General features: G+C 44.2%; 1 protein-coding gene across 1 annotated transcript; it reads left to right on the forward strand.

Moving 5' to 3' along the window:
• Nucleotides 1-429: 429 nt before the first annotated feature.
• Nucleotides 430-9,463, forward strand: LOC144697430 (uncharacterized). Its single transcript, XM_078569407.1, has 2 exons — nucleotides 430-2,406; nucleotides 7,680-9,463. The coding sequence occupies exons 1-2, from the start codon at nucleotides 701-703 to the stop codon at nucleotides 8,269-8,271; spliced, it is 2,298 nt and encodes a 765-aa protein (XP_078425533.1). The 5' UTR covers nucleotides 430-700; the 3' UTR covers nucleotides 8,272-9,463.
• Nucleotides 9,464-14,880: the final 5,417 nt, after the last annotated feature.

Below are 14,880 nucleotides of genomic sequence, written 5' to 3' on the forward strand. Positions count from 1 at the left end.
AGCGCATGCGCGGTCATCACTGTCCCTATCAGCAGGAGGAGAGAATGTTGTGCATTTCTATCCTGGACTGACAGGGATGGATTTTGGAAACTCCTTTTACAGCGGGTTAGAAAGGGAAGATTTACACACAGCAAACTCAAACTCCTCTGACATAGGTCTTTAAAATTCTGATTGAGTTGGACAGATAGATGTGGACAGAATGTTTACACTTCTTGTTCGTAATAAATCCAAGAGGAAAACGGGAGATATTTCCGTCCTCAGACAGTTGTTAGAATGTGGAACTCTACTACAGGAAGTGGTTGAGACAAATCCCTTAGATGCTTTCAAAAGTAAACTAGATGAGAACAAGAGAAGAAAGGGATTCGAAAGATAAACTGAAAGGCTGAAATGAGGTCGGCAGAATGGAGGAGACTCCTGTGGAGTAGAAACTCCAAGACAGACTAGATAGACCAATTAGCCTGTTTATGTAATGTATGTTCCATGTAATTCTTTGTAAACTTATTTTACAGAAAAAAGAAGAGGAAGATTTGCAGTCAGGAAAAGTAAATCAAACTTTACATCAAAATCTGACAGTCTCTCAATTCATCTGGATCTGAAGATTTGTATATCTGAAGGATTTAATTGACCGTCTCAGTTGGAAACCAGTGAGAGGCTGTTCACCTGCTCCTCCTGTGTGAAGGGATTGATACAGCTGGTTAACATGCTGACACGACAGCGAGCTCACAACAGTGAGAGGCTGTTCACCTGCTCCGTGTGTGGGAAGAAATTCATGTGTTCATCCAACCTGCTGGCACACCAGCTCAATCACATTGATGAGGAGCCTCTTCAATGCTCTGACTCTGGGAAAAGCCTTGAAACCTCTGAGGAACTGGTCCAACACCAGCAAGTTCACACTGATGAGAGACCATTCAGCTGCTCCCACTGCGGGAAGAGGTTCAGGCTGTCCTCCCGCCTCGCGGAGCACCAGCTCCTTCACACACACGAGAGGCCGTTCAGCTGCTCTCACTGTGGGGAGTCGTTCAGCGAGTCAGTGCATCTCACTGAGCACCAGCAAGTTCACACCAAGGACAGGCCGTTCAGCTGCTCCCAGTGTGGGAAGAGATTTGCTCAGTCCTCCCATTACACTGAGCACCAATTGGTTCACTCCGATAAGAGACCTTTTAAATGCTCAGAGTGTGAGAAGACCTTTAAAAGACACAGTGAACTGTTGAGACACCAGCGGACTCACACCAGCGACAGGCCATTCACTTGCTCTGTGTGTGGGGAGAGCTTCACCCATTCAGTCCAACTTCTGAAGCACGAGGGTGTTCACAATGGGGAGAGACCCTTCATCTGCTCCGTGTGTGGGAATGGATTCACTCGGTCATCCAACCTTCTGGCACACCAACGGGTTCACACCGGGGAGAGGCCGTTCACCTGCTCTGACTGTGGGAAGACATTTACTCGATCATTCCACCTTCTGACACACCAGCGAATTCACACAGGGGAGAGACCGTTCACCTGCTCTGAGTGCGGGCAGGGATTCACACGGTCATCCCACCTGGTGAGACACCAGCGAGGTCACACTGGGGAGAGGCTGTTCATCTATTCCGCATATGACAAGAGAGTTCCTGAATCCTCCCAATACACTGAACACCAACGTGTTCACTCTGATAAGAGAACTTTTAAATGTTCTGAATGTGAGAAGACCTTTACAAGAAGCAATGACCTGCTGAGACACCAGCATATTCACACTGGGGAGAGGCCATTCCTCTGCTCTGAGTGTGGGAAGACATTTGCGCATTCATCTGATCTGGTGAAACACCAGCGTACTCACTCTGGGGAGAGGTCATTCCTCTGCGCCGAGTGTGGGAAGAGATTCATTCGGTCATCTGATCTAGTGAGACACCAACGCACTCACACTGGGGAGAGGCCATTCACCTGCTCTGAGTGTGGGAAGGGATTCACTCTGTTAGCCAACCTGCTGAGACACCAGCGAGTTCACAGTGGGGAGAGGACGTTCCTCTGCTCTGAGTGTGGGAAGAGATTCACTCAGTCATCCCACCTGCTGAGACACCAGCGCATTCATACCGAGGAGAGACCTTTTAAATGCTCTGACTGCGGGAAGTGCTATAAAACCTCTGGAGAACTGATGTACCATCAACGCGTTCACACTGAGAAAAGACCGTTCAGGTGCTCTCACTGCAGGACTGGGTTCAGGAAGTCATCTCAACTCACTTTACACCAGCGAATTCACACTGGGGAGAGGCCGTTCACGTGCTCCGATTGTGGGAAGGGATTTGCTCACTCAGGCACCCTGCTGACACACCAGCGAATTCACACTGGGGAGAGGCCGTTCACCTGCTCCGAGTGTGGGAAGGGATTTACTTGTTCACACCACCTACTGAGACACCAGCGAGTTCATAGGTCACCGGCAAAGTTGGATTTTCTTGATTTTGCTGCTGAGAATTACCTCCAGGACTGAACCTTTTCTCCTTTCTACCTCTCGAGTATTTAAGTTCTCCTACCTCAGTTACTCTCATGGAAAAGTCCCAGCGCCCCAAACCTTCCAGATTGTCTTTCTTAGCCTTGGGATTCAAGGAAGGCATCTGTAAGACACTCAGGATCACTAAACACAAAACTCAATCTGTTAATCACTTTCAGCTCCTGAACTTGGTGTGTATCCCACAACATCTCTCTCACCTTCAATGTGTGAATGGAGCATCACGTCTGCAAACCTGGCTTAAATTGAAATCCACTCAGTAAATGTATTTAATGAAACACTGTGGCTGATGAGACAATGTTAAGGTGCCAGTGTGCGGCTGTATTGCTGGGTCAGCCGTGGCTCAGTGGATAACACTCTCATCTCTCAAGCAGAAGGTTGTGGGGTCAAGTCCACTTCAGCCACTCAGCACAAAAACTGAGGTTGACTCTCCAGTGCAGTACTGAGGGAGGGCCTCACTGTCAGAGATGCTGTCTTTCAACTGAGAATATTACACCAAGGCCCCCACCTGACTCCTCGGGTGGATGTAAAAGATCCACTGGCCTTTGTTTTGAAGAAGAGCATTCCTAATGCCCCAGCCAATATTCATTCCTCAGCCAAAGTGACAAACACAGATGATCTGGTCATTATTGTGTTGCTGTGTGTGGGAGCTTGCTGTGCGCAAATTGATTGTGATGTGTTTCCTAAATTACAACAGTGACTGCACTTCAAAAGGATTTCCCTAATGTAAAGCACTTTGGAACACCCTGAGGTGCTGAAAGGTGCTATATAAATGCAAGTCTTTTTTTTCTCTGTTTTTCCTGTAATGGAAAATGCCTGAACCTTTGTCCCAGTGGAACCTTTGCTGTTATGAAATGTTGGTGAATATTAATGAGCCTCCCATCCTGCTGCAATTGTGTAGAAAGGGGATGTGTAAAGAGCTGGTCTTTGTATGGCGATGTGAACCAAGGAAATGGTATCTGTGTGTGATAGTGATACAGCCTTGTGCTCACACTCAGAGCAATGCACCGATCTCCTTGTGGTTATGGTTTGAGCAGAGTCATCACGAATGTAGTGAACAAGTTAAATATAAATATCTCCAGTGTAGCTGCACTTATTAGATCAGAGGTGGGGAGAATGGGGCAAATGAAATTGAACACAGATAAATGTGAGGTAGCAGATTTTGGTCAGAAGAATAAGCAGGTCGCTTATTACTTGGAAGGTCTGAGTCTGGGTGGGGTAGAGGAACAAAGAGATCTCCGAGTATAAATACAGCAATCAGAGCAAGGCCATAAAAAGAGAAAACCAAGTACTAGGTTTTATTTTGCAAGGAATGGAATTAGAAAGTTGGGAGGTTCTGCTAAAGCTGTCTAAAACCTTGGTTAGACCACACTGAGAATAAAGAGTGAAATCTGGTCACCATTTTATAAAAAAGGATAGAGAGACACTGGAGAGGGAGCAGAGAAGATTTACAAGGATGATTACTGAAATACATATGAATCAGAATCACAGTGCAGAAGAGGCCCTACAACCCGTTGACTCTGCACCGACACGTGAGAAACACCTGATCTACCTATCTAATCCTATTTACCAGCACTTGCCCCATAGCCTTGAATGTTATGACGTACCAAGTGCTCATGCAGGTACTTTTTAAAGGATGTGATGCAACCCGCCTCCACCACCCTCCCAGGCAGTGCATTCCAGACCGTCACCACCCTCTGGGTAAAAAAGCTTTTCCTCACATCCCCCCTAAACCTCCTGCCCCTCACCTTGAACTTATGACCCCTTGTGACTGACCCATCAACTAAGGGGAACAGATGCTCCCTATCTACCTGTCCATGCCCCTCATAATCTTGTCCATCTGAATCAGGTCGCTCCTCAGACTTCTCTGCTCCAACGAAAACAACCCAAGTCTATCCAACCTCTTTTCATAACTTAAATGTTTCATCCCAGGCAACATCCTGGTGAATCTCCTCTGCACCCACTCCGGTGCAATCACATCCTTCCTATAATGTGGCGACCAGAACTGCACACAGTACTCCAGCTGTGGCCTCCTTGTTAAATTACTCCTTCCAAAGTATTTCACCTCACACTTTTCAGGGTTAAATTCCATCTGCTACTTATCTGCCCATCCCGTCTGTATCTTCCTGTGGCCCAAGACACTCAACCTCACTGTTAATCACCCGGCCCATCTTTGTGTCATCCGCAAACTTACTAACCTTACCCCCCACGTATTCATCTATGTCGTTTCTATAAATTACGAATAATAGGGGACCCAGCACGGATCCCTGTGGTACGACACTGGCTTCCAGTCACGAAAGCAACCTTCTGTCATCATCCTCTGTCTCCTACAACTAAGCCAATGTTGAATCCACCTTATCAAATTACCCTGTATCCCGTGTGCATTTGCCTTCTTTATAAGTGTCCCATGTGGGACCTTGTCAAAGGCTTTACTGAAATCTATATAAACTACATAAACTGCACTACCCTCATCTACGCACCTGGTCATCTCCTCAATAAGTTTAATCAAATCTGTTAGGCATGACTTCCCTCTGACAAAGCCATGCTGACTGTCCCTGATCAAATCTTGCCTGATTAGGTGTTGATTACTATTTGAAGCTTAACTAGTGTGAGTCATCTCAGCTCACCTCAGCTCTATTTCAGAAAGGGACTATTAGAAGCACACGAGCAGGGGAGAGACCTCATCCTGAGTGAGACACAGCCAGAGTGAGTGTGGGTCTTGGCAATTTGCTGCACAGTGGGAATTGAACTGGTAAGTCTTTCTCTTTAATTTCTCTGAGTTCAGTAGTCTAGTTAAAAGGTTGCTCAGGTAGCTGACTCACCTGACTGTGTGACAGTTAACTGTCAATCACCTGAAGCCTGATTAGGGCCTGAATAGGTGTTGATTACTATTTGAAGCTATATTCAAGACATTACTGCAGTCGATCCTCTCTGATTATCACCAGACTTGACCATGTCTCTATTTATATTGTACATGACCCTGTTATTTGTGCCCTTGATGCTGTCTCAGTTACAAACTAGACCATGTTTCTGTTTATGTTTCATTAGACCCTGTCTCAGTTATTTGACCATGTCTCTAATTATATCTACCTGTAGTACACAAGGCCCTGTATTAGTAACATTACTAACAATTCGAAAGTACTTAATTAGGTATAAAGTGTTTTGACACATTTGGTGATCATGAAATGAGCTATATAAATGCAAATATTTCTTAATATTATTTTGAACTGTACTAGACCTTGTCCTGGTTTATAGTACACTACTGATTACTACACTGGACCCTGTCCCTGTTTATAATGCACTCGGCCCTGTTTTGCTTTTAACTTACCTTGACCATGGCTCAGTTATTGCCACATAAGGCCAGCCCACTATTTGCACTACACTAGGCCCTGTCAAAGCAGCTACTGCAGTCGACTGTGCCACTGTAATTTGGGCCCTCTGTCTGTTACATTACAGTGGGCCATATCACAATATATCTTAGTTATTATTGCACTAGAGTCAGACCATGTCTTGCTTAATATTCCACTAGGCACCATCCTTTTCATTACTGCACTAGATCAGGTCTTGGTTTATTTTACTGCTCCTGCTGTATCAGTAATCACTGCACTGGACCCTGTCTCAGTTGAGATTAACCTGGGCTCTGTCTCAGTCATCCCTCCACTAGACCCTTTCTCAGTTTATATTAACCCAGACCCTGTATCAATAATCAATTGCAGGGTTATGGAGAAAAGGCGGGAGAGTGTGATCAACTAAGTGATGCTAGAAGATAAGACCGGCCAATTGTCCTCCTTCTCTGTTGGAACCATTGTTTGATTCTTATACTAATGGCAGGCGCAGTTCCCACAATCCCCCGCGCCCCAGAAACCACTCTATCCAACTCGCTCCTTTCCCCAGGCGCTGAGAGTGCGCATGCTCCCCAGGACCACCCGCGGGGCATTCTGGGCAGCTCCTTTGTTGTGAGTCGGACCCGGTGGAAACGGGAGAAGAAACCGGGAAGCGGCGGCGAGGATGGGGGAGGCGCTGCAGCATCGCTTTAATGGGCAGCCCCGACCCCCAGTCCCCCAGCCCGGGGAGACCACCGCCGGGCCCGGCCGCTCTCATTCGGCCTTAGAGAGCCGCACTCGCTGTTCTTGAGGCTGCGCTCGCCTCCCGCTCAGTTTCTCCATTGAATCCTGTTTCTCTCCTTGTTTTTCCCAACTCAGATTCACCGCCTCATTTTCTTTTCTTCCTCTGAGCCCCTGAACTCCATCAGACAGGGTCATGTTGGAGAGCGGGCATTGACTGTCCTGGGAAACAACAGCAAGAGGAGCTCAGAGGCCGGAGGAGCAAAGGGAGCAATGAATTCAGTCACCAATCGCGGGGGATTGAGGACTGGACCCTGAGTCAGTCAGTCAGAAGAGTCAGAGTGAACCCCTGGGGAATCATTCATCTCTGAAAAATTAAATGAGTATCTCTTTAATCAACAACACAATTTAATATTTATCAGTTCATTTTTTTTTATTCTTTGTTATCTCAAACCCAGGACATCGCTGCAGGAATTCCTCAGGTCAGTATCCTGGGCCCAACCATCTTCAGCTGCTTTATCAATAACCTTTTTTCCATCATAAGTCAGACTTGGGAATATATTGCCGTTCCTTCATTGTCGCTGGGTCGAAATCCTGGAACTCCCTTCCTAACAGCGCCGACACCACATGGACTACAGCAGTTTAAGGAAGTGAACAGGAAGATTTGCTGACAGGAAACTCAAACCAAAAATCACGTCAAAATCTGACAGATTCACTCAATACATCAGGCGCTGGATATCATTGAACCTTCAATGTAGAAGGAGAAATGTTTTAACCAACTGTACAGCCTGAAAAAACTTTTAATCATTCACAGCGGGGATAAATTGTGTACGAGGTTTGGACTGACCATCCAACATGGACAGCAACAAGGACAACGGCACCATGGAGAAACCATGGAAATGTGGGGACTGTGGGAAGGGATTTGGTTCCCCATCAAAGCTGGAAATTCATCAACGCAGCCACACTGGGGAGAGGCCGTTTACCTGCTCCATGTGTGGGAAGGGATTCACTAGTTCATCCAACCTTCTGAGACACCAGCACATTCACACTGAGCAGAGTTCAGTCATCTGCTCCGTGTGTGGGAAGGCAATCGGTCATTCATCAAACTTTCTGAGGCACCAGCAAACTCACAGTGGAGAGAGGCCGTTCACCTGCTCCGTGTGTGGGAAGGGATTCACTCAGTCATCCTACCTACTGACGCACCAGCGCATTCACACAAGGGAGAGTCCGTTCATCTGTTCCTTGTGTGGAGAGGGATTTAATCGATTATCCAGACTTCTGAATCACCAGAGAATTCATACTGGGGAAAGTCCATACACCTGCTTTATCTGTGGGAAGGGATTTAATCGGCCATCCAAACTACTGACACACCAGCGAATTCATACTGGGGAGAGGCCATTCACCTGCTCCATGTGTGGGAAGGGATACACCAATTCGTCTGACCTGTTGACACATCAGCGAGTTCACACTGGCGAGAGGCCATTCACATGTTCCATGTGTGGAAAGGGTTTCATTCGGTCATCCCACCTTCTGACACATCAACTTGTTCATACTGATCAGAGACCTTTTAAATGTTCTGAGTGTGAGAAGACATTTAAAAGTAAAAAGGATCTGCTGACACACCAACGAGTTCACACTGGGGAGAGGCCGTTCACCTGCTCCGTGTGTGGGAAGGGATTCACTCAGTCATCCACCCTGCTGACACATCAGCGAGTTCACAAGTAACTATGGGGATTGAAATCTGTGGTTACTGTTGCTGTTAATCCTGTTCAGGATTGAATTCTTTCATTCTGACAGCTGGAGTTTGTTTCTGCTGAAATATAATTGTGCAAAGATGGGTGGCAGCTCAGAAGACTGGATAGGATTTAAAAAAAGAAAAGAATGATTGAAAGATTAATAAAGAGAAAAAGTCGAGTACGAGAGAAAGCGAGGTAGAAATATAAAGACATAGTAAAAGTAAATATTGATATTTAAAAATGAAAAGAGTTAACAAAGTGAGGGTTGCTCCTATAGAAAGTGAATCTGGGAAGTTAATAATGGAAAATAAGGAGATGGCAGATGAATTGAACAGATATTTTGCATCGTCTTCACTATGGTGGATACAAGTAACATGCCAGGAATGGCTATAAATCAGGAATTGGAAGGGAGGAAGGAGCTCAAGAAAATTACAATCACCAGGGAAGCGGTACTGAGCAAATTGTTGGAGCTGTGGGCTGACAAGTCCCCAGGTCCTGAAGGATTTCATCCTTGGGTCTTAAAAGAAGTGGCTAGTGAGATAGTTGATGTATTGGTTTTAATTTTCCAAAATTCGCTAGATTCGGGGAAGGATAGGAAAATCAGATAGGAAAATAGGAAATGTAACTCCTTTATTCAAAAAGGGAGGGAGACAGAGAGCAGGAAACTATAGGCCAGTTAGCTTAACATCTGTCATAGGGAAAATGTTAGAAGTGTTATTACAGGGCACTTAGATAACTTCAAGTTTAATCAGGCAGAGTCAGCAAGGTTTTGTGAAAGGGAGATGATGCTTAACCAATTTATTGGGGCTCTTTGAAGAAGTAATAGGTGCTGTGGATAAAGGGGAACTGGTGGATGTACTGTATCAATATTTCCAGAAGGCATTTGATAAGGTGCCTCATTAAAGGTTATTGCGGAAAATGAAATCTCATGGTTTGGGAGTAACATATTGACATGAATAGAAGATTAGCTAGCTAACAGGAAGCAGAGAGTAGACATAAATGGGTCTTTTTCTGATTAGCAGGATATGATGAGTGGTGTGCCACAAGGATGAGTGCTGGGACCTCAACTCTTTATAATTTATATAAATGATTTGGATGAAGGAACCAATGGTGTGATTGCTAAATTTGATGACATATGGGTAGGAAAATAAATTGTGAAGAAGACATGAGGCTACAAAAGGATACAAATAGGTTAGGTGAGTGGGCAAAAATCTGGCAAATGGAGTATAATGTGGGAAAATGTGACATTGTCCATGTTGGCAGGACGAATAAAAAAGAAGCATATTATTTAAATGGTGAGAGATTGCAGAGCTCTGAGATTCAGAGGGATCTGGGTGTCCTAGTGCATGAATCGCAAAAGGTTAGTGTGCAGGTACAGCAAGTAATTAGTAAAGCTGAAAGAATGTTATCTTTCATTGCAAGGGAAATTGAATACAAGAGTAGAGAGGTTATGCTTCAGTTATACAGAGCCCACATCTGGAGTACTATGTGTAATCTTGGTGTCCTTATTTAAGGAAAGATGTAAATGCATTGGAAGCAGTTCAGTGAAGGTTTAGTTGATCAATACCAGGAATGGGCGGGTTGTCTTATGAGGAAAGGTTGGACAGACTAGGCTTGTATCTGCTGGAGTTTAGAAGGGTAAGAGGCAATTTGATTGAAACACATAAGATATTGAGGGGTCTTGTCAAGGTGGGTGTGGAAAGGATGTTTTCTCTTCTGAGAGAATCTTGAACTAGGGGCCACTGTTTAAGGGGTCGCCCATTTAAGTCAGAGATGAGGAATTATTTTTTCTCTCATAGGGTTGTGAGACTTTGGAATTCTCTTCCTCAAAAGGCAGTTGAGACAGAGTCTTTGAATATATTTAAGGCAGAGGGTAGATAGATTCTTGATAAGCAAGGGGGTGAAAGGTTATCGAGGTTGGCAGGAATGTGTAGTTGAGATTACAATCAGATCAGCCATGATCTTATTGAATGGCGGAACAAGCCCGAGGGGCCAAGTGGCCTTCTCCTGCTCCTAATTCGTATGTGCGTATATAAGTTAATAAACCATTTCAAAGGGCTGCTGTTTAATATTCTGGATAAATGTCACATAGTATGTCAAACTTTGTTTTTCACACATTGTTGTACAATTTTGTCTTTCCCACCTGAGTGTTTAACATCACCTGGCTGGAGCTCAGAAAGGACAATCTGGGGGAGGATCATATGGCAGGAATAGAACTTCAGCCTGGACACAGTCCTTCAGGGTCACACTGAGAGGGACAAATGACACTTTGGTCTTTCTCATATTTCTTCAATGACAGCAAAACCCACATGTGGATTAATCCTGAGGTGTGAGAAATGTGTCACAGCCACTTCTCTGCAGTACGTACAGACTAAAGATGACCAAGGTCAGGCTGTGGAGTCCAAGGCCACATAGAAAAATGGATGGAAAAATTCAAACTTCCTGTAAATCTAACTCTCCGATTTCTGTTTTGTAACCATCGTGTTTCAAAGCTGCTAGGCAGAGAGCAGAATGCTCCTTTACAATTGTGGTTGTACAACCTGAGTCAGGCAGTCTGGAAACGTGCTGTTAAATCAGAGATTGGTGTAAAACTGTGCTCTGTTCCTGACTGAAACTGAAATGGCAGGAATAAGTCTCCAGTTTAAAAATGACTGGTGATTATTCTGTGAAGTTTTTAAGATTTATTGGTGGCAGTCCTGAGTCCACTACTTTAAGCCAATGTCAACAACAACTTGTATTGATATAGCACCTTTAACATAGTAAAATGTAGCTAAAAATAAATAGTGTAAAGTCTGTCTTAAAATAACACGAGGAATTCACAGGATCCTTTTAACTCCTGGGACAATTATACAACAGACATTTGATCTCCAGATAAAGAAGGACCTACACCATGTTTCCAAGAATTCCCTGCTATATTGATGTGTGTGTGTGTTAGATCCCAGGATTTTGTTGCAGTCTTCCTCCAGTATTAACTGTACTTCCCAATTTGGTAATCAATTAATTCATAAATAAATCAGTTCATCACTTCCTCATGTCATTGTACACTCTGCTACTAAATTAAAGATTAAATGAACTGTACAACAAAGTTTTATTAACTGGGAATTCTTATCTGTGATTTACTGTAATTCTGCTCCCAAATTTTAAAATTGGGTTTCTGATTTCTGAGTCCAAATCGTTTGTATAAATTTGAATAACAGTGGTTCCAGCATTGCTCCCTGTGGAACATCAATTCCCACCTTTTACCAGTCTGGGTTGCTACTCTTAACCTCTTCTCTCTGTTTTCTGTTTTGTAACCTGCTTGTTATCCATAACAGTGTGTACAAGGTGACCAAAATCAGGCTGTGTGGAGTGAAGGGCCAGGCAGCAGATGGATGGAAAGTTGGCTACAAAACCGAAATCAGAGAGTTAGATTTACAGGGAGTTTGGAGCCATCTTTTCATCCATTCTGCTCTGTGGCCTGACCTTCACTGAGACCATCAATATCAGGGGAATTATCCATAATACCAATAGGAAAGTTGGGGCTGCAATTATGCAAAGATGTCATGTATTGTCCAAAATCTCCCACCAGGGCTGATCACCAGGGTGGCCATAGATCACCTAATATCTATTGGTGGCTTAGCTTTTTGTCATTGTGTCTGTTCAAGATGTTATCCATTATAGACTAAGGTTCAGAGAAAGTGCTGGAATTAGATAGTCAAAACTGCTTTGAGTCCCTGGAGGGTGATATTTACTTGAATTTCTATAACTTTTTGGTCCTTACAGACACATACTTTTTCACCAGTCTTAGTCAGTATTCGGGTTGGCGGTGTGAGGCAAAACCTGGTCCACCTGACCGATAGGACGTGTATCCATGTGGGTTTGTGTGTGTGTGTGTGTTGTGTCAAACCAAACGGAAGGTCCAACTTCCTTTGTAACAACATGAAGAGTCTTTTTTTTCAAGATCCCTTCCTTTCCCCTCACTATTATCCTCAGTTCAGAAAATCCTTGTGTACATCATCCTCCAGCATGCTACTGTCTTTACTAAATACTTCCATCGGTCTTACTAACAGATAGGAATGGGATCACTGATATCACAGGAACAATTTCTGAAATGCTGTCATTCTGATTTTAAAGCTTCCTGGAGTAAGACATTGATCCAGATCTTCCCACCTAACACCAATCCTTATCCCCATCTGAGTTCCAGATTTTAAGGTGATTGTCCCATATGTTTAGCATCTGTCCATCTGTGAGAGATGATGGGAATGCAGCCTCAGAACTTTGGTGATATCAGATGAGATGATCTGCTACACTTCATCTGATGGCCGAACAAGCTGATTCTGTAAAGGCAAAACTGCCTCATATGAAGGTATTCCTGACTCGTGTTGTGGGATGATCTCTGCTGACACCTTGTTTGTCTGTGTTGGAGTTTCTGAAATGACATGTCGCTGTGGTGGTGAACTCCTGCCCACAGCTGGTGTTTCCAATTGCATCAATCATCAGTTAGCTTCCCACTTGTCGTGATTAATGTTGAGGGCTTTCATGTCTCATCTTTGAAGCTTTGTGATTGTACAATATAGAAAACATGTTTAACCTCTTTAAACCTGGTTCAGCACATCCCCTGTACACACGTTACAACAAATTGTTTTTGAGATCAGTTTTTCCTTTACATTCTGTGTTGTTTTGAATATCAACCTTCTCCCTGACCTGTCCTAACCCCCCTGCCGATTCATTTATTAAAACCTCGTTCTAATGGTGAATTCCCTGTCTGCCCAGTTATTCCTTTAAGTTTGTGCCTTGTTTCACCATGTTCCCACATTTCAGTAACAAATGTTGAAATATTTGCTCCACACCCACAGGGTTTCACTGTTTAAAGTCACAAGCAGAAAGGTCCAGTTTTCTCCTGGAGTTTGAGGCAAATCAGCTTTCAAAATGATGCAGAGTCTCAGCAAATGAGGGAGATCCTGGTTAAGCCCCGCCCCTCATTCACTCCAATTGGCTGGAGGGCCAGCCGCTCCCCTTTTGTTCCTGCAGTCCTGCCACCTCTTCCTATTGGTCCAGAGCTGCCATCAATTACCCAGGCATTGTGACGGGAGCATGCGCAGTGTGGCTGCTGGAGCTGGACATCAGTGAGCAGGTGTAATCCCGCCTCGCGTTTGGAACATGCGCAGTGTGTGAGGGCGAAGGAAAGCTGCTTGTTTGTCAGGTCCGCAGCCGGTAAAATAAAGTCGGAATTGAGGGAGAGATGGAGCCGGCGGGTGGACGGGCAGGCTTCGTAAACACCTTGAGCCGTTCTTAAACCAGGATAACGAGCTACCGGTTCCTCGTTGGTATCTGTGGGCGGCAGTTGCCCCGATCCGCGTCCCTCGGTGAGAGGCCCGGATTAACGGCCGCCATCTTGTGCAACGGTGCGCATGCGCAGTCATCCCTGTCCCTGTCAGCAGAAGAGAATGTTGTGCATTTCTATCCTGGATTGATAGGAATGGATTTTGGAAACTATCTTTACAGTGGGTTAGAAGGGGAGGATTTACACACAGCAAATTCAAATCAAGAGAAATGTTTGTCCTTTTTCAGTTTCCATCCTGGATGTATTATTGTAAACTTACATGGCACTGGAAGTGGAGGATTGACAGACGGGAAACTCAAACCAAACATCTGACAGTCATTCGATTCATCAGAACCTGAATATCACCAAAGTTTGAATGTAGAAGTGAAACAGCTTGTCTGTAGGCAAAGATTTCAGGTAAGCATGCGAATAATGAACTCCAGTGTGGTAAGAATGGATCTGACCCAGTTAAGTTGGAATCAAAGGTTGGCAGGTGAAACTGGAATTGAAAAATTGGCTGCTTTGAAAAAAGAGATAGTTTGGACATAGTTAGGATACATTCCCACGAGGCAAAAGATAGGGGAAAGAAATCCAAGCTCTCACAATGACAAAAACAACAGAGATTAAGATGAAGAAGAAAAAGTGTACTTTATTGCAGATGTCAGGTGTAAAGTAGAACTTAGCTGAATAAAAAAGGTTCAGAGCAGAATTGGAAAAGCAATTAAGAGAAGCAAAGAGAGAGTATGTAAAGAGATTGATGGCTAACATAGAAAGAAATTAAAATGTCTTCTATAGACATACAAAGGATGATGAAGGGATGAGTGGGGCTGATTTGGAACCACAATGTGATTTACACATGGAGGCAGGGGGCATGGCTGAGGTATTAAATTAATACTTTGCACCTGTATTTACTAAAGAAAAAGCCATTGCACAGGTCATGGTGAAAGAGCAGGTAGTTGAGACCCCTGAAGGTTTTAAAATTGATGAGATATTGGATAGGCTGTCTGTACTTAAAATAGACAATGTACCAGGATGGTTTGCATCCACGGATATTGAGGGAAGTGAGAGTGGGAATTGTGGAGGCACTGGCCAGAACTTTTCAATCTTCCTTATACTTGGGTAATGTCAGAGGACTGGAGAATTCCAAAGATTCCACCCTTGTTCAGAAAGGGTCTAAATATAAGCTCAGCAGCTACAGGTCTATCAGTTTAACTTCTGTGGTGTGGAAGCTTCTAGAAACGATAATTCAGGATAAAATTAATAACGGAAAATCATGTTTATCTAAAATAAAAACAA

This window comes from Cetorhinus maximus, chromosome 23 (genome assembly GCF_964194155.1).
Source record: "Cetorhinus maximus chromosome 23, sCetMax3.hap1.1, whole genome shotgun sequence".
NCBI lineage: Eukaryota > Metazoa > Chordata > Chondrichthyes > Lamniformes > Cetorhinidae > Cetorhinus > Cetorhinus maximus.